Source organism: Taudactylus pleione, unplaced genomic scaffold (genome assembly GCF_031769625.1).
Source record: "Taudactylus pleione unplaced genomic scaffold, aTauple2 ptg000201l, whole genome shotgun sequence".
NCBI lineage: Eukaryota > Metazoa > Chordata > Amphibia > Anura > Myobatrachidae > Taudactylus > Taudactylus pleione.
The window spans coordinates 29,360,525-29,386,964 of record NW_028284603.1 but is presented as its reverse complement, the minus strand read 5'-3'; the positions used below and the strand labels follow the sequence as shown (position 1 = coordinate 29,386,964).

The 26,440-nt window shown below is 47.3% G+C and overlaps 1 protein-coding gene across 2 annotated transcripts in view; it reads left to right on the top strand.

The window, feature by feature from the left end:
- KCNH1 (potassium voltage-gated channel subfamily H member 1) overlaps nucleotides 1-26,440 on the top strand; it is a 541,044-nt gene that overhangs the window by 284,009 nt on the left and 230,595 nt on the right. For both annotated transcript variants that reach the window (XM_088477543.1, XM_088477542.1), the window contains one exon: nucleotides 18,001-18,200. In XM_088477543.1, coding sequence (XP_088333669.1) covers nucleotides 18,001-18,200 — 200 coding nt within the window. The remainder of the gene's footprint in view (nucleotides 1-18,000; nucleotides 18,201-26,440) is intronic.

Below are 26,440 nucleotides of genomic sequence, written 5' to 3'. Positions count from 1 at the left end.
GTAGAGATACTGGACATGAGGAATAAAGCAGAGTCAAGAGAGGAAATAGGGCCTGATTCAGCAAGGAACGCAGTTGCTTATACGCACGCAATTGGCCGATTAATTCACACTGGGCAGGCGTATGCATCGCAGTGCGCAAAGGAGACGCTGCGATTGGGACTGTGGCCCTGATTCAGAGCCGGACACTCTTTCAGAGCGCTCGGTCTGAATCAGGGCATTTTTTTTTTTTATTGGAGCCGGCCTCCTGGCTGCTCGCTAAGCTGTGGGTGACAACCCACAGCTTTTACGAGTGGCTAGGTGATGGTCGCGATGAACGCGACCATCGGGCTTGCGACGAGACCCTTGTGGTAGGGTCTCGACTGCCGCAAGCCACAGTGAGCTTCCGGCTCTAATAGAGCCGGAAGCTCACCACTGACATCACTCGTGATGTCAGAGGGGCTGCCCCCAAACGGCAGGCGTTCCTTCGAGAACGCCTCCGTTTGCACAGCCACCCCCCCTCTTTGCCTACAAAACGGGGCGAGCTGTCAATCAATATCGACAGCCGCCCCCTCTTGTAGTGAGCCCAGGAGCGATGGAGCTGCCGTCGGTTGCTGGGGCTCGCGCGTGCGCACGCCGGAGTGGACTCCGGCGTGCGCATGTGCAGTGGGGGACCATCGACCCGCTTGCGAGCGCTGTGCAATCGTGAGCGGGTCTGAATCAGGCCCTGTGATCGGAGAGGCTACGCAGACCCATGGCAGAGTGATTGACAGGAAGTGCCATTTGTGGGTGTTTCAACGCCGTTGCATAGGCAGGCATAAATTAGCCACTGCGATACCATACATAGCCTGAGGACTCATAGCATGCGGTGAAGTAAGCAATTCCTGAGTGAGGTCTGACTTTATGGGTCTGATGTTACTCGATTTAAGGGAAGTGGGCGTCTTTATGTTAGGCTGCAATCGCAATGCGAATGCAAACATTTACATATCACCGCTAATATTAGCAACTGCGTTGAGTGCGTATAAGCAGAATAGCGATCCTTGCTGAATCAGGCCCAGAGTCAATTGTGATACCAAGACAGTGGGTTTGTGAGACTGAAGACTTGTGGTGTTGTTTACAATGGTGTGGAGGGGACTCTGGGCCTGATTAATTACCGATCGCAGCTGCAATTACGCGCGCAGATGGACGATTATTGCGTTCTGCACATGCATCACAGTGCGCGAATGTCTCAATGTGATCACACTGCGATCGCAGACACTATTCAGACCCAGCGCAGAGTGATTGACAGGAAGTGCACATTTGGGGGTGGTGAGGGGGGGGGGGTGGTCGGTGAAATGCAGGCATGTCAGTGCTCCTGAACGCCGTTACAGGGGCATGCATAAATTAGCGACTGCGATGGTATAGGCAGCTTGAGCTCCCACTGCGTGCGATGAGGTTAGCAATTTCTGAGTGAGGTCTGACCTTGTGCAATTGTGCGTGAGGCTCCGATGGTACTCGATGTTACCAATTGTTTCGCTGTTTTGCTACATATTACGATGTGAGTAAGGAGAATTCGGCGTCCTTATGTTAGGCTGCGACGGCATTGCGAATGCAAATATTTCAGATAATTTTGCAGTGGATCTGCGTGCGTAATCACAGTTGCGATCTGTAATGAATCAAGCCCTCTGTTGGAAGGAAAGATGAGAAGTTCTGTTTTGGACATGTTGAGCTTTAGATAACATTGGGGTATTATTATGTATATACAGTAGCAGAGAGACAGTTGGTATAATGGAGTAGTACATAAGGGGAGAGGTCAGTGGAGAAGAGGTAGATTTTGGTGTCATTAGTGTAAAGTTTGCACGGTAGATGGAATGAGCAAGAAAAGATGGAAAAGCAGAGCCCAGAGGGATCCCATAAAATAGTGATTGGAGTGAAGGATGTCACAAAGTCAATTGAGTGATGAAATGCAGGAGAAGTGGGTGAACAGCTCTGTTGAAAGCAGCAAAGAGTTCCATGATGATGAATATGGAGAAGTGACTCAGACTTTGCTGAAGGCTGATCATTGATCACTTCTGTGTGAGAGCAGAGGAGAGAAAGGGCAGGATGTACTAAGCTACCATTCCGCAATGCAGTACATCCTGTCTCTTATCGGGTACATACAGTGGTTGATTACCACGCAGTGGTGTAAGTTCATGTAAGTTCATCCCAGACGCCCGGAGGCAAGTTATAATTTGTTGCCCCCTCTTCACAGCCGCTGACACTGTAATGTAGCAATTCTCATGCAAACAGGCTATAGATGGAAGAAGGCGGCAGCTGATTGTCTGACATGGAGCTCTCTAGTGTATGGTGGCTTCTCAGGTGCCGGGAAGGGGTGCCATGTATTGGACAGCCGTGTTGGTATATAATTACAGCCCTAAGTGGGGTGAATATGTTGTGGACAATGGAAGAGGTGCCCCTTCAGAGCTGGAGCCCAATGGCAGGCACCTCCATTGTCTCCCATAGTTCTGACCGTTACCACGGGATGTACTCAGAGGCGTCACCAGGTGTGTTGACACCAGGGGCACTCTGTAAAAGCCTGAAAAGAAGCATGGCCTATAATAAATGGGAGATGCTGGGCTGTCCTGTACCCCGGAGACTGTGGCTGGACTGCCGGATCCTCCTCTGTGACAGGGGCCGAGTGCTGCAGGATACTGTCACACTGCAGCACCTGGCTCCGGTCACTGAGGGGTCCAGTGGTGTATCTATAATGGGTGCAGTGTGTGCGGGGCACACGGGCCCCTGGGTCAGCGCTGCTCAGAACACCGGAAAATGGCCGCCGTGGCCATTTTTCCAATGCTCTGCCCATGCGCAGTAGACTCCGGGCACACTCTAGTGCCCAAAGTCTACTGCGCATTCACTGAACACCGGAAAATGGCCGCCAGTCTACTAAGGCTCCGGTGGCTGGCCAGCCGCGTCAGTCGGCTGTCAGCCACCGGGGAGAGAGGAGAGGGCCCTACACGGGGAGTGCACACGGGCCCCCTCCTCTCTTAAGACGCCCCTGGAGGGGTCTATTTACTAAGCAGTGTTAGGAGACAGAGTGAAAAGTGATAAGGTGTCAGCCAGTCAGCTCCTAACTGCCATCTCACAGGCTGTGTTTGAAAAATGAGTATGTACTTACAAAATCGCAAAGGACAGCTCTCTCCGATTAATGTTTAAATTGCCTAGTATGAGAAAAGGTAGATTAAAGAATAAGAAAACAATAGGGAGTGACAAATGACAACAACAGTAAGGTGGAGAATAGAAGGATAGTGTGGACTTTAAAGTAAGAGAATAAGAGGGAGAGTTCTGGGGGGTATGACTCAGAAGGTGCAGCATGGAGAGAGTAGGATCATTTCATACTTCTTTTACTTTGAGTGTCACCAGGTCCGTCTGTGGCAGAGAGTCCCCGTAGGAGAGATCTGCAGGAGATGTAGTATAAGGTTGATGAATTTCTAAATAGATAGATCCAGTGGCGGCACCATCATTAGGCAGCTTTAGGCATGTGCCTATGGTGCCGGCCACTGGGGGGTGCTGCTGAGCCAGAGCCCGTCAAACTTAAAGCTAAAGAGTAAAGACATCCTTTCTGTACAGTGTGCTGACAGCAGCTGCCGCCGGGTCTAATCAGCAGCAGCTTTCTGTCACCCACACACATGACCTCACTACACTGGTCACTGCCAGTGCGAGGTCTGTGCATCGTCCAACCGGACTTTCAGCACTGACATGCGCTGTTTACAAGCATGGTACCCGCCCACTGCCAGATCTCTCCTCCCCTTATTTCCTCCTCTTCCTTTGGAGAAGACGAGGAGCAGGCTGCCGGGCTGGCTGAGGGCGGCCGCCTGACTGAGATGAAAGGCGCCACAGACTAAGGGCCTGATTCAGAGCCGGTCGCTATTTGCGCTCGCTCGTCCAGAAAATAGGGGTGGCTATTCAAATGAACCGTTCGCTGTTTGCGGTCTGTTCACGCCTCTAGGTCTGAACGAGCGAACAAAACTTGTGGTCGTTTTTTGGGAAACTACGCCCCCTGGCCGCTCGCATCCTACGTCATGTCCGCTATTTATTAGATTAATCGAGTACATCGAACAGGGTATGAACTGCTTGCTATTCTTGTGGTTGGTTTTTGCTACCACAATTTTGCGAGCAATTCTGGTTATAAAATAACCCAGTGACGTGGTCAATGACGCTGCTGTTTTAAATATGCACACCCATAAAACGCCCGTTTTGACCTTTAAGCACGCCTGCGTTCTGATCTCCACTCCCCGTTTTCAAGCACCTTCCCCTGTTACCACCCAGATCATTAACATACTAACTCGCCGTGAGCGCTGGAGCAATTCATCATTGTTCCGGTGCGGAGACAGCTGATCGGAAAGGAGCAGTGAAGCTAGTGTGCCTGCGTGACCTACAGGTCACCCATGCGCACAAGGGCCCCAACGTACTGCGGAAGGAGCCGGAGAGGGGCGGAGGTATCTGAAAGGATCCCTTTTCGTGACCCAGGGCTTCTTCCTATGGGGAAGGAGTGGGTGATGGGAGCACTCGCCATCTGAAGATGGTGAATGATCCTGCAATCAAGCTCCGAAAATAATAAATATTGTATCTGAGCTAGATGAATTCTATCCCCATACTAGTGTATGGGGACAGTGGGCCATTCCGAGAGAGAAAGGTAAGCTACTGTATCTCCTGCTTTACTTCCTTGATGAATGGTCCAAAAACTTACATTTCTACAATTGCAGGTGAAAATTTACATTTTTACTTGTTTTTGTAGAAATTAAGTGATGATGAACAGACCCCAGAGAAAGGCAGAAGGGTGTGGGAGGTTATATAATTCTAACCAATTGTGGCTTCCAAAATAGTCCAGATTTGGTGCTTTACCGACATTCTCCCCTTCAGTAAATTGCATCATAGCAATCAGGTAAAACCTTAGGACTGATCCAAGATACAATAAATCACGTTGACAGTTACTTGAAGGGATGAAAAAGTATGGCACAGGAAATGTATTCTTGAAATCATGTGTTGCCTTGTCAGAATTACCCCCTAGTCATTCTTAGCATCTATTAGTTCCATTGTAAGTACACTTACCATCTATTAGTTCTATAGGGTCGATTCAATTAGCTGCGTAGGGAGCGAGTTAACCATTGTAAAACCAGCAATGGCACCTCATTTTGCCCCCCTCGCAGCCCATTCTCACCCCTTGTGGATTTTACCTACACAGCCCTGTGGGGCTGCAAACAGAAGTCAGCGAGTCTGGATCTTGTATAATTGCGGCATATAGTCACACATATAGTCGCACTTACACGCTCAGGATAAGTCTAATTGAATCAACTCCCATACTTAAATGCTTGTAAATGTCAACTTGTTTACTGTCAACTTAATATGTCAACAAGCTGAGGCCTTCATTCAGAGGCGGCCGTACGGTCCACGACCGCACGGCCGCCTCGATGTTTGTCAAGTGCACATGCGCACGAGGGAGCCGGCTCCTTCGTGCGCATGCGTGAGACCCACTATGACCGACAGCGCCGGTCGTAGCGGGTCTCTTTCCAAAGGGGGCGAGCTGTCGATGTTGATTGACAGCTCGCCCCGTTTGGAAGGTGGGCCGGGGGGGTGGCAGCCCAAACGGAGGCGCTCCCATGGGAACGTCTACCGTTTGGGGGAGGCCCCACTGACATCACTAGTGATCTCAGTGGAGAGCTTCCGGCTCTGACAGAGCCAGAAGCTCTCCGGGGCTTACGACAAGTGAGACCCTACCCTTGGGTCTCGTCGTAAGCCCCGATGGTCGCGATGGTCTCTGACCATCGCGACCATCACCCTAGCGGTCGTTAGAGCTGTGGGTGTAAACCCACAGCCTAACGACCGAAACAGAGGTGGGCGGTCATGATGCAAGCGGCCGCCCAGTTTCTGAGCGACCGCTTGCATCCTCCGACCGCCTCTGAATAAGGCCCTGAATGTCAACATTCAGAACATGTCGATATTTTGGAATCAACTTTATGAATGTCGACATAATGATTTACTTACCGAATAACTGTATACTGTATTGCTGGAAACAAGGAAGCTCACAATTGAGGGACTGGACTCCTTCACATATTTCCATAGAGCAGCGATAAATACATTTCCCAAGTATAACAGATGTAGGCAGACTCAAAATATCTATATTAAGGCTAACATTTGCCAGAGAAATGTATTTTTGTTTCATTATTGTGACTCCCAAAAATACCTTTTGTAGGAGTTTCTGTGAATCATGGTACCTGTAGCTGTTTTCTGGCTTTGTTTCACAATGCACCTGAACTTGAGCAATGATAGTGACAATACACTCAGTGACATAACTATAAATTTTGCTCTCCCATGCCAAAAAAGTTTCTGGCGCCCAGCCCCCTCATCCAACCCCGCCCAAAAAAGGAAACGCCCCAAAGATGAAGTTTTTTTTTCTGCTTGCGCCTCTGGCATGTGCACTCCCGAAAAAGGTGTGTGGTTTCGTGATACAGTAACGCCCCTTATAACACATTATGCCACACCGTAATGCCCCTTACACATTATGCCACACAAAAATGCCCCTTATAACACATACTTTAATGCCACACAGTAATGCCCTTTATTACACAGTATGCCACACTAAGTAATACCCCTAATAGCACATTGTGCCACACAGTAATGTCTGTTACACATTATGCCACACAGTATTGTCTATTACATCCCACCCTGGAAGATCTACCTGACCAACTCTCCTTTCTGCTCCCGCCAGTCTGTCACCTCAGCTCAAGACAAGTTGCACAGTTTCTATGTCCATGTAGAACCAGATTATTGGGAACATAGTTTATAACCTGTAAATTATGTGTATCAAGTTAGTGTCCCTTATGCAATGCCCCCTGTAGCAGTACCCATTATGCAATGCCCCCTTTAGTTGTGCCCATATGCATTGCCCCCTGTAGTTGAGCCCATATGCAGGGCCCCCTGTAGTTGTGCCTATATGTAGTGCCCCTGTAGTTGTGCCCATACGCAGTGCCCCTGTAGTTATGCCCATATGCAGTGCCCCTGTAGTTGTGCCTATATGCAGTGCCCCTGTAGTTGTTCCCATGTGCAGTTCCCCTGTAGTTATACCCATATGCAGTTCCCCTGTAGTTGTGCCTATATGCAGTGCCCTGTAGTTGTTCCCATGTGCAGTGCCCTTATAGTTGTGCCCATATGCAGTGCCCCCTGTAGTTGAGCCCATATGCAGGGCCCCCTGTAGTTGTGCCTATATGTAGTGCCCCTGTGGTTGTACCCATATGCAGTGCCCCTGTAGTTATGTCCATATGCAGTTCCCCTATAGTTGTGCCCATATGCAGTGCCCCCTGTAGTTGAGCCCATATGCTGTGCCCCCTGTAGTTGTTCCCATGTGCAGTGCCCCTGTAGTTGTGCCTATATGCAGTGCCCCTGTAGTTATTCCCATGTGCAGTGCCCCTATAGTTGTGCCCATATGTAGTGCCCCCTTAGTTGTTCCCATGTGCAGTGCCCCTATAGTTGTGCCCATATGCAGTGCCCCCTTAGTTGTTCCCATGTGCAGTGCCCCTATAGTTGTGCCCATATGCAGTGCCCCCTGTAGTTTTAACCCCTTATGTAGTGCCTCTAAAAATAGTGCCCCCACTACTTACCTGACACCAGTACTTACCTGTCCACGCTGGGCATTGCTGACTCCACACAACCGCCGTCTGTGTTGTCACTGCCGCACTGACTGGATCTAACTTGATTCAAGAAGCGCGGCCGCGCAGGCTCCTCACAACGCGGGTCACAACATGACGTCACCTGCACACTGCATCACTGGAAACGCTGGCCTCTGAAGTGATCAGAGACTTCCTTAGCATCTGATCACTTCAGAGGCCCGCGTTCGCAGTTGCAGTGGCTTAGCAACGACCCCAAAGCCACTGCGGGGTCTACAGGGGCCATTATTACCCCACTGAATACACTATACTTCCCATCATCCACTGCAAGTCTACACTACAGTAGCACTAATCAGTATGAAGTTGATGCAGACTTGAATGTACGCCTGTTTGTGTGGCGTATTATGCGGTTTACCTGCATCACACAGCGTATGCCCTGAAACGGAACGCATGTGAGAGTGGGTGAGTAATATGCATTCCTGGTGCATATACACTTATCAGTGGCATCACCAGGTGTGGCGCTACCCGGTGTGGCACTATGAATCCCTTGAGTGCGCCAAAGTCGCGCTCGTGCACTATGGGGGGCGCAGTGGAAGGCCATGCCTCCTGTTCTGTGCGGTTTTGGGGGCCAAACTGCACATCACACCCCTGTTCACGTCACGTCTCCGGCCACAGGGGGGTGTAATGAATGACGTACAGTACGCAGAGGCACATCATCCATGAGCAGTGCCCATTGCTCGGTGACACTATCCGAGGGAGTGACACCAAAATAACAGAGCAGCTCTGGTGTGTACCCACCTTTACTGTCAGACAGTTTTGGAGCAATCTATGTATCAGTAAGTGTTTGAATCCTGAGCGATAACATCTGTGGAGAAGGTAACACAGACAGTCTCAATGCTGCCAAATAGCATTTGTTACAAATATAAACCAAACTAAATAAGTCACCCATTCGTTTTATCATTCTATTTGTTAACTTATCTTAACCTAAGCCTAGAAATGAACACACTGACACATGAAATGCAATTAAAGAGGTCACAGCCATAATTTATTGATCGAATTTGAATTGGTAATGGGTGGCAGGACAAAAGCAGTGCTCCGAGGCCACAGCCTTGCTGGAAACAATAATAAATAAACGGAAGCGGATTCCCGCCCCGCGCAGACTGGCCTGAGGTAGTACCATCCCCCCTTAATTGGCACAGCCTTCGGCCCTTCCCTTGGACAGGGACCAGGTCCCCCCTTATGGGCGGTGACCAACTTGCCGCTCTCAAAGGAAAGATGCTACCCAGGCACTCCTGCGCTAAATAATAGGCCGCCCAGGAGCACTGCTTCCCGCCAAAGCCCGGTTCATAGAACCAGGCCCGCCACCAAACTGTGACCCTCCAATACCTAAAGGAAACTACATAAGTCACTGATAAACAGCTCTAACCCTACTCCCGTTAGGTGTACCCCATCAGGCCTATAGAAGCTCTCTTCTTCATAACGTAAACGTGGATGCCGTATGACGCGGCCACCCACACTGAGGACAAAACGGCCAACTGCCATATTGACCTTACGACGAACTCCGTCTAGTGCCTTACCACCCTGGGGTCCTCGCCAAACTCGCCGTGGAACAATGTCCGACCAAGCGATGCGCACATTGGGCCAACGGTTAACTAGCACTTGCAAGTCATTCCTAACAGCATGTATTAGCTCGATGCCTTTGCAAGTGCCCAAATCGTTCCCCCCTAAGTGAATGACCACCCAGTCCGGGGCCCCGAACTTATCCTCTGCGGTCCATAAGGCTTCCAGTAGTCGCTTCCAGCGCATACCGCGGAAACCTAACCAACGGACGTCATCTGCACCTAACAAAAGGGGGGCCTGCAAAGCTAAGGGGTGCCGACCAGCCCAAAATATAAATGAGTGTCCTACAAACCACACCCGACCGTTAGCATTCCTGGGTAACCCTGCAAGAAAAGTTACCTAGTCAGAAACTGAATCACAATATAACAAATAAATGCATCTTAAGGAAGGGAAAACAATAGTTGGGTGACCCAGCTGAAGGTGAAAAACATAAAACCTCTTTGAGGGCAAAACTGAAAAGCCCCTCAAACTCCAAAGCGGCAGTAGGCATAAGGCCCCTGGGTTTCCCAACAAACTCGCAAGGAGCGCAGCTACTTAAGCAACTTATCCTCCCTTAAATAAGTTTTATAAGCTGATGACTTCCATCAACCCAACTTTTGTAAGGTGTCGACCGAAGCACCATCAACCGCTGCGCAGGTTGCTGCCCCTATCCTAAATGAATGTGTCCCGAACTGGTCTGTGGGCAGGCCTAAGGCTATAAGGCAATTTTGAAACAGCTTTAGGAACTGAAACTTAGATAAAGGTGTAAGATTAACATGTACAAGCCACTGCACGCCACTTGGAGGGCGAAGAGCATTAAAACGCCGCGCCAAGGCAACTGGGCAGATAACAGCGTCTGAGTGTTCTTTTATAGAAATCCAACGACCCCTGCCAAGTTGGTCAGTCTTGGACCTATGAATTTTACACAGTTTCAATTCCTTCTTAACTACCACGTGTTTAAACAATAAACCCGATGTCGCGGAACTCTTACTAGACGCTACAAGCTCGCCGATTCTAAACGCCCCGAAATATGCCAATGAAAAAGCTAAACTAAAAAGGGCCGATTCGTACTCGCCTAAAGCAACCCCTGATACAGCCACAATCAGATCTTTAAGCAAAGCCGGGTCAATTGGTCTACGCGTGTCGCCTATGCTAGGGTGTTCCTTCGCCCACCCCTTCATCGCTTTGGATAGCAGAAACGATTTTGTGGGATCTTCAACGCCATGTAGTTTAGAAAAGTAAGTGATACCAGACAGCGCCGCAGACATAGCAGCCTTAGAACGACCCCTTTCGTGCCAGTTCCAAACAAACTCTGCCATACGGTCGTCAACCGTCTTACCTCCCTCACGTGTGGAAGCCAAGAAACCCTGCCAATTGTCCCAAGCTGCCGTGTAGGTCCTTAACGTGCTAGGGGCCAGAGACTTCATTGCGAGGCCTTTGATGCCGGTACGACAATCTGTCATACATGGGAGGGGCAGTTTAAACCATGAATAGAAGCGTAAGGAGTGAGAGAACGAAACCTGTCCCACTGCAAACGAGATAAGGCATCTGCTATCTCATTAGACACTCCCGGAACATGCTAAACTCAATGTTCCTCCGTAAGCAAAGAAGCGTCAAGTGCCTCAACAACTTCAAAGCCAACGGAGACTCCGCCCTCTGATTATTTACTGCCTGAACAACACCCAAATTATCGCACCAAAAAAGGATCCTCCTATTACAAAGCCTGTAAGCCCATAACTCAACTGCCACTACGATGGGGAAAAGTTCTAAGAGCAGTATGTTCTTCGTAAGGCCCAAAACTCCCCAAACTTCTGGCCAAGGCTCCACGCACCAATCTCCTTCAAAAAAGGCGCCGAAACCGATGGAACCGGACGCGTCAGTAAATAGCTGAAGCTCTGAATTATCTACTGGGGCCCGGAGCCATATCTGAACACCGTTAAACTCGCGCAGGAAAAGCAACCAAACTCGAAGGTCTTCCCTCAAATCTTGGGATATTCGAACGAGGTGATGGGGCTTCTTGAAACCCGCCGTGGCTCTTTCAAGCCGCCTACAAAAAACCCGACCCATGGGAATGACTCTACAAGTAAAGTTAAGGAGCCCTAGCAACGACTGCATCTGCTTCAGCGAGACTTTCTTTGACAAAACAAACGCTTCAAGCAACTCCCCCAAACGTCGCACCTTTTCAATCGGCAAACGGCATAACCCTAGCACAGTATCTATTTCTATGCCCAAATACGTCAAACGTGTAACCGGACCCTCCGTCTTGTCCCTGGCAACAGGAACGCCTACCACTGTGAACAAGGCCTGCAAGGAAAAAAGCAATTCCTCACAAACCTGGGTATCCGCTGGCCCCACCAACAGAAAATCATCTAGGTAGTGGGTAACCACCGCTTGCCCTGTGCCCGCCTGTAAGCACCATTGCAAAAAGGAGCTAAAACATTCAAAAAAGGAACACGAGATGGAACATCCCATCGGCAAGCATCTATCGGCAAGGGGGGGTGGGATATGCATGGGCTGGGCATATGCTGCAGAAGTGGCCGGAGGAAGGGCAAAAGGTGGCGGCAGGGCATGGTAATACGGGCCGAACCCTTGCGGAAGGGGGGCGGGCCCGGGGGTTAACGCAGGGAGGGCGTACTGGAACATAGTGGGGGGCAGGGCCTGGTGGAGCCCGATGGGGGCAGAAAAGTAAGGTGCTGCATTTGAAAAATGGGGTGGGGCGTAGGGGCCGGTGAAATATGGTGACCAGCTGGGCTCCTGCGCTGGTAAAGGGTTGAATGCAAGGGGGGGTTGCTGCATGTTGTAACCGCCACCCATAGGTGCGGGGGTGGCGATGGGCAATAACAAGCTGGGGGGGGCACTTAGGGTACCAGTCCTGATGGACCCTGCAACTGATGCCACGCTGCAGGGGGAACCCTGGTGGCTGAATAATAGAGGTGAGGGCTGAGGAGGAGGGGGCCCCCTCGCTCCAGGGGTAGAGGGGGCTGAAGGGGGGGATGCCGAAATGCATAGGGCCCCCTGTGCTGGATCCTGGCTTAAAATGGCCGCCGCGACCCTGTGGGCGGGGCCAACTGAGGGCACAGGGCGCGGGCTGGCCGAGGCAAGTGTGGGGAGAGGCGCTGGGCTACGGCCGCCCGTGCTGCTCGCGGCACCGCCGGAGAGCCAGGCGGCCATCAATTGCGGAGAGGCAGCGGGGGAGGTGAGGGAGCGGGAGCCGGCGGGGGGTGCCCTCGCGGGAACGCGGGCGGAAACATGCTCACGGCCTGCAGCGTGGTGCGGCCAGTGTCTGGATGGAGGGGGAGCCGCAGATGTAAGGGGCCTGGAAGCCTCCATCAATCGGCGGGGGGGGGGGCGCTGAGCGGCGGGGTCTGGGCATTATGAAACAGGAATGAGGGGGGGGGCAGTAAAATCAGAGGACAGAGGGAGGGGGGGGGCTGGAAACAGCAGGTGGATGGGATGTTAAACACAAAAAAAGGGGGGGCTGGATAGAAGGAGCTGGAAGGAAAGGGGTGAGAGAAAGATGAGAATAAAAGAGATAGGTAGGATGTGAAATAAAAGAGAAAGAATTTAAACAAAGATATACAGCTATGCAGATACTATGGGTCACTTAGCCAGCCTGGTTTGAAGAAACTGGAAAAGAGGAAAATGGCTCCTCTTACCAAGGAATATATATGGGTAATTTGTAACCTCCCACAAATCCTATGATAGGCTTATCACATCAACTGACCACTACCTAACCACACCTTACCCAGCCTTAACCCTTAACTAACTAACAAATTTTAAATATCAAACAGGGTGCTTATCTATCCTCAAACTTAATTAAGTATTCGTATGCATTAATATTACTGTACAGGAGGCAAAATATTTCTGGGTCTTCTAAACTGTACTGTATCTCACAAGTACCTTGTTGTATAAATATGTAAGCTTAGGGCTAATATATATGTAATAGGAGCCATTTGTTGGAAAGTGGAATTATCCTTTAATATCTAAGATAAATGTAACTTCTTGTTTCATGTTTATTTTGTACCACTAACTATAATTAGAAGTGAAGGAACAAATACATTAATGGGCATAATTACATCAATGCTTTGTGCTGATTAATTTTGTTTATTGTTTTCTACTAGCTGAAGGTTAATGTATCATTCTTACTGAATATACTGGGCAAATGATAATCATGGAATTTAGAATATCGTACCATTTCAGTTATTAATATATTTAATATTTTTATAAGTATATACATTATTAGATAAATATTCATCACGGTAATAGTGCAGTTTTAGTCAAAGTCAATCCTCCCAATTTATTAAAATACAGTGATTTATGGATTATTTATCAGTGAGATTGGCACATCTAGAGGGCAAGGTAGTCAACTACAGTGACAAAATACTGTCTAAATTTATACCTGCAGTTTTGGAGTGACTGGCGAGATTTACCAAGTGGCGACATTTACAAGCTACTGATTCACACTGGTTTTGCATTTAATATTATTGCTGTTCAGAGTGAAAACTGCCAAGAAGCAGCAACTTGCAAAACCCTATTTACTAAGCCTTGGATGGAGATAAACTGAAAGGAGATAAGGTAGCAGCCAATTAGCTCCTAGCTGAAATGTCACAGGCTGTGTTTGAAAAATGACAGTTAGGAGCTGATTGGCTGGCACCTTATCTTTGTTGACTTTATCTCCATCCAAGGCATAGTAAATGGACCCCCGAGTCTAGCTGTTATTGTCCTTTTAAAGCATGTCATGGGTAAATTTGTGTTACATTTGTGATAACTCACAAGGAATCATTCACACTGCAGATGAGCGAAGTTGCGGCATTTTTTCATATAAATCGAATTTCGCAATGTTGCAGGCTGTTTTGAAGAGATTTGGTTTTCAGGCCATAGATTACATTTCTGTTCTGAAAGGCCATTCCACAGATTGGAATTCCGCATCGTAGTTGTAAATTCACACTTGCTGAATTATGGCAAGACCCCACTGGGACTCTCCATGTCCAAGGTGTGAAAGGGATGGACGTGACATAGCAATTGTGTGCATCATGGCTCGCCCCCCAGCTGTCCAAATTTGTGGAATTTAACAGCAGGGGGTGTGGCCATGATGCATTTCAATGCAAATTGAGCCATTAAATCTCCCTGGCTGTCCACTTGGCATTGGACAGTGGGCCTGATTCAGAGCCGCTCGTAAACGGCCGCTCGTTCGCTCCGAGCGATGTTCGCACAACTGGTAGGAAAATCCAACCACAAGCAGTGCGAGCAGTTCAAACGCCTTTCGATGTACTCGATTAATCTAATAAATAGCGGAGATGACGTAGGATGCGAGCGGCCAGGGGGCGTTTTAAAATAAATAGTGAGCACATGTTTCGTTCGCTCGTTCAGACATAGAGGCGTCAACAGACCGCAAACAGCGAGCGCTCTATTTAAATATCCGGCCCCTTTTTCTGAATGAGCGAGCGCAAATAGCGTCCGGCTCTGATTCAGGCCCAGTATGCGGGAGACTGGCCCATTCTTTCTGGAGTACGAGAGAGCCCCCTGAAATTCAGGACTATCCTGTACTTTCTGAGAGAATTAGGGCGGCCATACACGGTAAGATTTTTTTATACGATGTGTACAATTTTGATTGATAGTAACGAGTGATCGTACACATCATATGTTGTTTTGGTGTACATACGATGGCGATGCGCGTCCCCGCAGTCGTATAATTGGATCGCCTCTCATATTGGAAAACAGTATGAGAGTGACCTTTCTTACCGCGATGTGACACACATCGTATCACTTTTGGCAGGTAATACGATCCGATGTCTGATTAAGAGGTGTATAACAATCCCTAGCTACTCCCCTCCTCCAATTTGTAATGAGAGATGGCATTCCAAGAAGCAGCATCGCATCGCAGCGTGTGTGTGGTGAAGTGAGTATACATCGTGGCACTCAGTACATTCCAGCAGATTCATCGTAATGGTTATGTGCACAACCGATCACTTGTTTACGATTTGTAATCGTGAAATGAAGCATCGGATCGTATGAAAAATCGTACACCCTTTGGAACACATCGTATGTAAAATTTCAAGGGAATATTTCAAGGGAAATCTTATAAGACATATTGTTCGTCTTTTTATCGCACCGTGTATGGCCTGCTTTAGCAAGCATGTGTATATTCTGCTTTCACAAAGGTGGGGCAATAATGATATCAATTAATTCTGCTCTGTGGCGTGGTTGGTATATAATGAGGAAGAAATCGGGACAGTATAAGAATTATAGGAGGAATTGAATGTATAAAGTTCAGAGAAGGAATGTGCAAATGTCTGTGCCTTAATGTAGAATGAGGAAAATGGTTCACTGAATCCTTATGAAATGTATGCTCTTCTAATATTCACAATATTGCAGTATTTTCCTATAAAAGCTTAGTTGAAGGTGTCTGCATTTGTCTAGACTTTTCTACATTACACCCACAGAAACAAGAGTACTTTTGAAATGTAATGTAATTGAAATGGGATATACAGTATTTAGGGCCTGATTCAGAGCCGTACGCTCTGAGCAGAGCGCACGCTCTGAATGAGGGCCGCCCTCCATGAAAATGGAGCGTCCTCCTGGACGCTCGTATAGCTGTGGGTCACCACCCACAGGCTATACGAGCGTGCAGTTTGATGGCCGCGATGGTCTTGACCATCGCGACCATTGAAACTGCGAGCCAGAGCCTGCGGTTGAGGTTTTCAACCGCAAGCTCCGGAGTGATTTTGGCTCTATCAGAGCCAAAATCACTCCCACTGACATCACTAGTGATGTCAGTGGGCCGGCTTCTGACGGGAGGCGTTCCCGTGGGAACGCCCCCGTCAGGGAGGCACGCCTACCAAAGGGGGCGTGCTGTCAATCAACATCGACAGCACGCCCCCTTTGATCAGACACAACGAGCGAAGGACTTTCCTTCGCTCGTCGCGTCTGGCGCATGCGCACGACGGAGCTCCCTCCATCGTGCGCATGCTCAGTGCACACCATCGACCCACTTGCGAGCGGACAGCCGCTTGCGAGTGGATCTGAATCAGGCCCTTAGATGGGAGATGCAGCTTAAGACAAGAGAGCACCTGTCTGTACCATCTATATAATAAAATACTGTTGGTTTGTTACTATGTATCGTGAAACTTTATAGATGCCGGGGAGATTACAATTGTTGGCAAGAGACATCTCTAACTTCCTTCCTCTAGTCAGACTTTTCTGTTTGCAATTAAACAAGTGGCCTGGGAAATGGGCCAGCTGTCAGACCTGGTCTAAAGATTGTTCCACTTGGACGATTATGTAATAACATTTTAATTGCTTTCTAAAGGTCCCAAATCCTATGAGTTCCTGGCCCGCATCCTCAGTACTTTTCTATAGGAATCTGACATTAAATACTGTGTGTACCTGTCACATCAATCCTTATATGCACATTAGCATGTGAAGGATTAATACGAATTAGGTTGTCCATCGTCCACAGCGCCTGGCGGGCACCCACTATTCATGATTCGGATGGGCTTTGTTGTAGTTTCCTGCTTTGTATTGCTAAACTTATAAACACGAATAGTTGTGCACTTAGGACTTTGGGCCTGATTCACTACGGATCGCAACTGCTACAGAATACGCAGATGAGGCGATGGTGCATACTGCGCCTGCGTACTGCGCATGCATGTGCACGTGCGTGAGTTAGCATTGCGATCACACTGTGATCAACAACGCAGATACAAAGTCATCGCAGACCGAGAGACGGGACGTCAGCGTTTGGGGGTGGTGACGGGGGAGTAGTCGGAGAAACTCAGGCGTGCCCGTCCAGTTGAAAGCCATTGCATGGCCGTGCTTAAATTAGCCACTGCGACGGCATATGCAGCTTGTGTACTCACTGCGTGCGATGATGTTAACAATTTCTGAATAAGGTCAGACCTGTTGTAATTGTATGTGAGGGGCCGATGTTACTCGATGTTCCCGATGTATACACAGGACTACAAGGTATGACGGATGTGAGATAGCGGTAGTGGGCGTCTCTATGCTGGCTGCGCAATGGCTTTTCGATTGCATCCATTAGCATATTTTCGCAGCAGATCTGCGTGCGTAATTGCAGCTGCAATTGCAATAGTGATCCATAATGAATCGGGCCCTGGTTTAGTATAGTATGGTGCACGCGGGCAGCTTTGCAATTGCGATCCTTGCTATTATGCAAATGCAGCAGGATGTGTATGACACCCCCTGCTGCATTTCCGATCCCAGCACTGCGATGGAGATCACAGGCTGGTAGCACCATCGCGACCATCGGTGGTCGAAGGTCGCGATGGTGGACAGGGCCGGGCCTCCGGCTTGTGAGCCCAGGACACTGCGTTGATCAACACAGAACCTGGGCCGGCAACTCCCGGAAAACTGGGCGGAGACGCCCCGTTTCAGGGAAAAACCGGTCCCCCCACGCCGCCCCTTAAATGCCTCTGCCTGTCAATCAGGCAGAGGCATTCAAGGGTCTACGTGCAACTACGCAGGATCCATTCTGTACACCCACAGAATGGATCCTGCGCATGCGCAGATTCCCGATAATCATCATTTACAAAAATCTGCTGAAGTACAATAGACAAATTAATTTTGCCTATTCATCATTTTGCTAATTTATCAAGTGCAATAGGCATTTTCAAAACTGCTGTTTTTCCTAAATCATTTTCCCTCTGTATTGTTGTACATTACTTGTTTTTGCCCCATTCTGAATTGTCTGGAGCTAATAACATGAAATGTATAATTTGCTATGATGTTAAGGTAAAAATTTATAAAAGAATAAATAAAAATGTTTCTTTTTTTTTTCTTCCAGCCCTTCTATATGCAACAATTTTTGGTAATGTGACAACAATCTTCCAACAAATGTACGCCAACACTAACCGTTATCATGAAATGTTGAATAGCGTGAGAGATTTTCTTAAACTTTACCAAGTGCCCAAGGGTCTGAGCGAGCGTGTCATGGATTATATTGTGTCCACCTGGTCCATGTCTCGAGGTATTGACACTGAAAAGGTAAGGTTTAACTATACAATTGACTTGTTGGCTGTAACATATTGTTAATGTGACTTTGCATGTTCTGTAACATAAGGCAGTGGTCGACAAATTTTTCAAAAATCTGTTTAGAAGCCAGACCGTAGTGTGTGACCAAAATTTATGAAAACTTCTATAGCAGACAACTCATGCTTCTAATGCCAGGTACACACTAGACCATATTTCATCTGATCCGGCAGATCAGACAATATATATTGTCCATATCGGGCAGTGTGTACCCACTATGTTGCTGACAATGCATGCTCCCGAGCGTCGTCAGTGATGTTGCAGGTCAGATGGGTGATATCATCAGCAGGGGCCATGTTGCTGAATGCATCATGTGTACCCAGCTTTAGGTTTTCTCCATATGCCATCAAACTTCAATGTATGACCGTATCCTTTGTCCAATTCATAGTATGCCCCCAATTCATAGTATGCCATATCGTAATGCCCCAAATTCATAGCATGCCACAATACAGTGCTTCCAATACATAGTATGACACATGACAGTGCCGCCACCCAATACATAGTATGCCACACAGTTCCCCAATATATAGTTTGCTACACTGTAGTGCCCCCAATACAGAGTATGCCAAATTGTAGTGACCCAATACATAGTTTGCCACACCGTAGTGCCTCCAATACATAGAATGCCACACCTTAGTGCCCCCAATACATAGTATTCAACACTACAGTGCATCCAAAATGTGTATAATTTAAATTAATGTATACAGGGAGCCAAGTCTCCCTGCATCTACTTCCTGGGACCTGAGACACCAGCAGATTAACCTGGCCAGGTCTCATTGACTATAGGTGACATCAGTAAACATCAGTACAATCGAGTACTATCAGACCCATACGCTCAGTTAAGGAAGGTCTGATGCATACGCATACACAGAGCACAACAATTGTCCGATTGCGTGCATATAAACAGCTGCGTTCCTTGCTGAATCAGGTCCATAGTAGAATGCCAACAAAATGACCCTGGTGGTCTAGTGGTGAATTATCTGATATGGCGGCTCCAGCAATGTCTTCCTGGTCCAGCAATCACATCCTGATGACTTCTAATTTATCCAGCCCTGATTCTGGTGGTGAGTATTGCTAATCCTATGCCTCAACCCTCTCCCTAGTGCCTTACCCTAACCTCACCTCGCGTAGCCTAAACCTCCCCCTATTGCCAAACCCTAAACCGCCTCTCCCGTAGCCTAACCCAGACCCTCCCCTTAGTGCCTAACCCTAACCTCCCCTCTCATAGCCTAACCCTGACCATCCCCATAGTGCCTTACCCTAACCTCCCCTCCAGTAGCCTAACCCTGACCCTCCCCCTAATGCCTATCCCTAAACCTCCCATCCCATAGCCTATCCCGGTTGTGAACATGACGACATTCTGCAAGTGCCGAAATGGACAAAGTCAACATTTCAACAATGTTGGTATCATAACTGTTGACATTGTGATTTCAGCATTTTGAATGTCGCCATGGGATGGCTTTAGCCACAGAGAATATCTTTTGAGTATCTGTGCAGTAGTAGATAGTAATGTTATGATACATGAAATTACTGCAACATATAATTTTCAATCTCTGGGGGATTGAATACACAAACCTCTTGATAGGTCTTTTATATATAAGATTTAAAACAGTAATACAAATATTTCATCAAATTTTTTGGAATAAGTTTTTATTTAAGAATTAATAAAAGTTATATTTTATGAGTTCATATAAATGTGATTGGTGCTCCATACAACTATCTCTCTTTTTCTATATCAATTTGTGCTACACTAGCTCTTTTGTGGGATTGGACCAGACTGGCTATCCTATACTCCCCACGTACATCAATAACCCTTTCGGTGCCCATGACCTTGTCGCCAGTTCACCGGTTGGCCTTCTTTTTCTGCATACCGAGTACACCCCACAAGACCAGTTACAGTAGTCTGGCGATGCTCTGTCCCACTCCACATACATCTTACTTACTTGCGCGTTAAACATCTCTTCTAGTTGCACCATGTCGTGGCATGACTCGTTAGCGCTAAGCATCTTTTTGTGTGACTTTTTACTTTCAAATGTGTCTTATTCTTAAAGTGATGTGAATAGGATGCACGAGCAGCGTCTGCTGATTAAAATGATATGCTGCATGCCTATATTCTGTGTGCAACTGTGGGTGTATGTGCATGCAAAATGCTACATTACAGTATCACAGGTGCTGACACTGTAATGTAATATTTTGCATGCAGATACACCCGCAGTTGCACACAGAATATAGACATGCCGCATATCATTTTAATCAGCAGAAGCTGCTTGTGTGTTCTATTCACATTGCTTTGCGAATAAGACACATTTGAAGGTAAAAAGTCAGACAAAAAGATGCACTGCGCTACCAAGTCACACGGCACTCACACATAATAGTGCGACATGTAGCGCACGGAGGTAAGATGTATGTGGACACATCTGTATGTGTGTGTAAGCACATAATAATTGTGTAAGGTGAGGTCTGTCCCGCTTCCTCAATGCTCATGCAGTGGTGGTCTGGGCACAAACACCAACAGCTCCGATAGCGAAGTAGATGGCATAGATTTCGGAGAGGAGGACCATCCACAGTGAAAGGGAAACTATGAGAGCCGGGGTTGAAGGAGGCGGAGGAACAGGGCGACAAGGGCGAGGGTGGTTGATTTACAGAATGAAGGGGGTGTTGGTTGGGACAGAGCAGTGGGGGTCAGAACAGCAGAGAGGGAGGCGGTACCTGACAAAGTGGAGGGTGGGACGGGATGGAGCTGGGGGGCAGAGACTATAAATATACTAGGTAGACAAGAGGCATCGGGAAACATTACAAAAAAAAGGAGAATATTAAATGAGAGAGCAGGGAGATATTAAAAGGTTGCCCTTTTGGACATTAACTTTTTTATACATAGTCATAAATGGACATGGTTAGGCACACACAAGTGGCTGCCTTGACAATATGGCTTCAATTAGCAGATTTATTTCATTGACCTTGCTAGCAAATACCAAGTAATTGTAAAAATGTCAGAAGAAAAGTATAGACATGAGAACCGTGGTCATTTCCTGTATGTATAGCAGTTTCCCTTAAATATTAATGTGTCAGGCCGATGGGTGTTATGCATTTCTCTAAATCTAGTTTTTCCGCCAGCATTAGGCAGCAGCGGGCTGTCTCCACTTTCTTTTACAAGTCACGAACATTTGAGTAAAGCACTTAATGTATCAAATTGCTCCTCGTTTTGTATGGAGCGCACAGAACGTAGATAGGTGTACGCTGGATGTTTTCATGCCACTGACTTGAATAATGAGTTTGCTTCTTGGATGGGAAGTAATGTGGCTGTTTCGGTAAATTGCCTGCAGCATACATGTTTATCCTTTGCTAAGGTGAGAGGTGTTCCTAGCATTATTCAGATGATCCCCTTCTTCCAGGAATCCAATAGTTTATTTATTTATTTTTAAGGGTAATACATTAGGCAATCAATAATATCTGCTCTCCAGAGGAGGTAGTATATTGATTGCTCCTTTGATAAGCACATTAGTTACAGCCCCTGGGATAACTGCATTACATAGAGTGACTCTTGGAATATGTCACTCTATCTGTGACTCTTAATGGATAAATAATTCATTTGGATTATGGCTTGCTGTAAAATAAATTATTCTTAGAAAGTCCTCTGTTATTTATATTCCGCAAGCTATTTACCATGTGACGTTTCTACCATTTAACGTAAGTTATTGCTCTCAGCAGTGAATGATGTCCCTAATACATATGTACCGAATATAATCTCAGGGTAACATACCTCCCAACACGACCCTCTCCAGGAGGGACACAATGCTCTGGTCCTGGACTTCCCTGGTAATTTATGATTGGTGGAGGCTCCAGAGATGTGGCTGCAGTACAGTACAAAATTCAAATAGGGGAGTCACACCAACTGCCAGTGAGTCCCAGCCAGTGGTGTTTGGCAGCCTGTCAAATGACAGTTGGTTCCTCCATTTGAATTTTGAAGTGTGCTGCAGCCCCACCTCTTACCAGGGAAGTCCAGGCCCGGGGCAATGAGTCCGTCCTGGAGAGAGTCATGTTGGGAGGTATGGAGTAAGGTTTTGTTTACTTCCAGAGAATCTTCACGTTACTGTTTCATGAAGCCACAACAGGACAAGTGGTCATGTTACTGAATAAAAAAATAATCATGAGTGCGGTTGCTATGGGATCCAGAGCTGAGGGGGTTTATTCTACCTAGTACAAGGCCATCATTCTGCTCTTCTGAACATGTGTGAGGCCTGGCAAGCCAATTGCAGCTGTACTGAACGAGCGCTGGCCCCCGTGCCAAAGCAGAGGGAGTCTCTAAAGCTGCGGACTAATACCGGTGCACTATCCATCCCTCCCTATACTGTACAGGACTGTCAAAATGGCCTTCAAGTCTACATGTAGATAACACTTAGGCCATTAACAGGACATCAGGACATGTCCACCACCTCACCATGTAATATAAAATTTGAGCAAGGAAGAGCCATCGCAATCAATGTAGGGACATTTTATCTAAGTTTTGTTGTATCTATTACACACAATTGAAAATGATGGAGAATTTTCATAATTAATGGTATGAATTATAATGTTGCCACTATCAGTGTAGCTGTATTTTTACCTGAGTTGTTAATGTTAGGAGGGGAGTGCGGTCAGCGCTGTCTCTCCCCCTAGTGCCAAGTCTCGGATTCCGTATCTTAGATGGAGGTGCACTAACGTCACATCGCGACCTCCTACCCAAATGCTCTACTGCTCGTGTACAGCGTCTTCGTGCATCTTATCTCTCTGTCATCCATTTGTAGAGGAAGTGCCCCTGATTGTTTTTCATACATAGACTGTATCATACAGCAGAAGCCCTACAAATACCACTGTGTCACCACCGCTCACTGTTAAAGGGCCACTGCAACCGCCTAATGTATATATACAGGTGTGTGCTACTCCATCTGCCAACATCACCTGCATTAACCCCCTAAGCTCCTGTCTGGATTATGTTTATATCTGTTGTATGTGAATACCTGCATTAATCCTGTGTTACACTGCATCCATTTACAGTATATGCTTGTTAATAAACCAATAAGCCTGGTTAAGTTGTTGCTGTGTGTCGCAAATCACTGACACCTATCGACATAATAGGTTCTGCCTATAGTTAAAAGCATTTGTATTTTTTTGGAGTAAATATTATTTTTGTACTTTTTTACTAAAAGGTGTAATTTGCACAATTTTTTGTTGGATATAAGTTATTATCTAGTGGCAATCTGCAAATAAACCACTACTAGGAAACATACTTCTTGGAAATGTCAATTATTTAGCAGCCTTGTGAGTAAATGCGTAGAAACTGTTTCACCCTCATACAGTATTTACTCATCAGCAGAGTTTAGGGAAACGCAGGGGCCGTTTCCGGTTGCCTGGAAACCCCTCCTCCCAGCCCACACCATGACCACAACAGAAATAGTAATATAGAAGTTTACTAGAACTGCATTGTTATAGACCATCAATAGGGTTAATTATTAATATCTTAGAATAATACACTATCCAGTGCATAAGAGACCAATAATATGTAGATATATGTCCAAGGCCGGATGCGGTTAAGAACCTGACAACCGGGATACCGTCTGCCGGATACCCCGGCACTGGAATCCCGATGGCCGAGACAACACTGGTGCCGAAATCCTGACATGACTGGGGTTGCAGATGCCGGAATCCCGGCAGACGGCATCCTGTTCGTAAGGAGACCGGAGATAGGAAAGATATCAGCAACAGGGGGGGGGGTGTTTATGTTGAGGCAGCCCGGGGGGACTTAGGGTTAGACTGCGGGATTGGGGAGGTTAAGGCTAGGCTCCGGGCAGGGGGTGTTAGGCACTAAGGGGGAGGGTTAGGGTTAGGCACTAAGGGGGGAGGGTTAGGTTTAGGTACTTACCGCGAGGGCTAGGGTGCAGGGTAGGTAGGGTTAGTATAAGGGTGCAGGAAAGTAGGGTTAGAGGGTAAATAGGACAGGGGAACATTACTTACCATTCCCCTGTCGGGATTTGAACCATCGGGATGCCGCTGTCAGTGTACTAACAGCCGTCATCCCGTCCATCTTTACTTCATACCGATTCCGTTCAAGGCAGTGCTAGGTTCTTCTGCTCCTCCCCCAGACTCCCAGACTTGCTCCAATGCTCTGGAAAGGTACCCACATCTGAAATAAAATCATTCAGCTCAGGCAGAATGGCCCTACTGCTGCATTTTATGGCTTACTGTGATCGCTGCTCCCTATATATGCTGGAATTATAACACACAATACATTTTGTATGACATATTAAAGCTGGTTAAGTGCGAATTATGCCCTCTTCATTCTAAAATCAAGCATTGGAAACCCCTCTCTAGAAATCCTGTGTTTGCCACTGGCTTTCTGTTAAGCATATGATACTCTATAAAAACAAAGGTAACAATGAAAAGGTTGTGGAAATTTTTAAGCTACTTATAAGAGCCAATATGTAAATAAGTCACTTACATTACAGTAGATGTCTTATCCCGTAACTTTGTTCTGATTCACAGGGAATGTCTAAAATCCAGAAATGTGTATCATCATTAATTATTTGTAAGGTGCTGCAAAACTCCACAGCTCCGGTCACCCAGAGTAACAAATTCTGCAAAATACATGTCACACACAAAAATAAATAATACATTTAAGGTAGACAAAGAAGGTTCAGGCTTGAGACAGAGGGTGGAGGGCCCTGCTCGTTGCAATCTAGAGCTAGACGGCAATGTTAAGACAATAGAAGCTTGTGGAACTCGGAACAGACATGGGAATGTAGCTGTAATATCATGCATAGGAGTAGTTTCAGATGGGAGTGGGATAATCTATAATGAAGAGTGCTTGAAAGCACTCTGGAAAGCAAAACTCCCCGTAGCTTGTTGCGAATAGGCAACACCACCTATAGATGGTGTTGCCTATTAGAAGCCTATGGGCTTCTTATGGGAGACTTTCCAGAGAGGGATCCAATTGGATCCTTCCCAGGGTCCTCCGGGTTGTCCTTTGCTGAAATGTACATGCATATGGCATTACTGAATGTTGCTATGCATGTGACCAGTGGCGGGATGCACTGCATCCATAATGTGATGCTTAGTGCATCCCGTGCAGAGTCTGGTTAGGCAGGGTAGAGTTCTGTAAGAGGTGAGCAGCATGAGAGACCTCTTTGAGGTAGTAGAAGTTGTTATCAGAGTGGAGAAGTGGAAGATGTCTGGGACAAATGAAAGGTGAGTAGCTTTATATCTCGTGATGAGTGGTGTACTGTTTGTAGAGCAGCAAGAGTGGACTATCAGTCTTTTCAGAATGAATTGTAGCATATAGAAATGTGCAGTATGGTCAGACAGTAGAAGGTTCTGGTAGTCAAGATGGGAGATATTAAGAGAGTGAATAACTTCCTGAGGGAGAAAGGGGTGTATTCGGGCAATATTTTGAACTGTAGGTGATAAGACAGCGCAATGGTGTGTGGATGTGTGGCATGAAGTTGAGGTGAGGGCAGCGGATTTGGGGAACAGGGGTGAGTGTAGTGTTGTCAAACAAGATGGAGACAGGGTAGACATTCCATTGACACGTATGACGCAAACTCACCTCTTCAGACAAGCTTATTAGACTCCAGAACCGCCCACATAACCTTTCTAGCTTCCATATCCAATTACATCCCCTTTCACAGTCCACATATAGCCTCATACATAGGGCCTGATTCAGACCCTCTCGTAAGCGGCCGCTCGCTCGCAGCCAATGTTATGCATTTGTGCATGCGTATACATCGCAGTGCGCATGTGCGAACTAGTTTGAGCAATCGGGAAGCGCTCACTCACCCAGCAAAGACAGCCCAGTGGAATGAGTGACAGGAGAGGCCGTTTGTGGGTGGTAACAGGGGTATGGCAGTAGTAAGGGGGGGGTGGAGTTGAGAACGCAGGCGTGCCTGATTGTTTCAATGCCGTTTCAGAGGCATGCATAATTAACAGGCACACATCACCTGGCTGGTTTTTACACTGAAATGCTCGCAGTGCTTGCGGTAGGGTAAAGGCAACCGCAAGCACTGCGGTCAGATCCGATGGAACCCGATGTACCGATGGTTGTATATACTTCCTGGAGATGACATGCGCTAGTGGGCAGCTACAGACAGGCTGGTGGTCGTCTATAAAAACAAAGTGATCGCTTGCCAAGACATAGTGGGGGTGCTAATGCCTTGCCGTGCGAT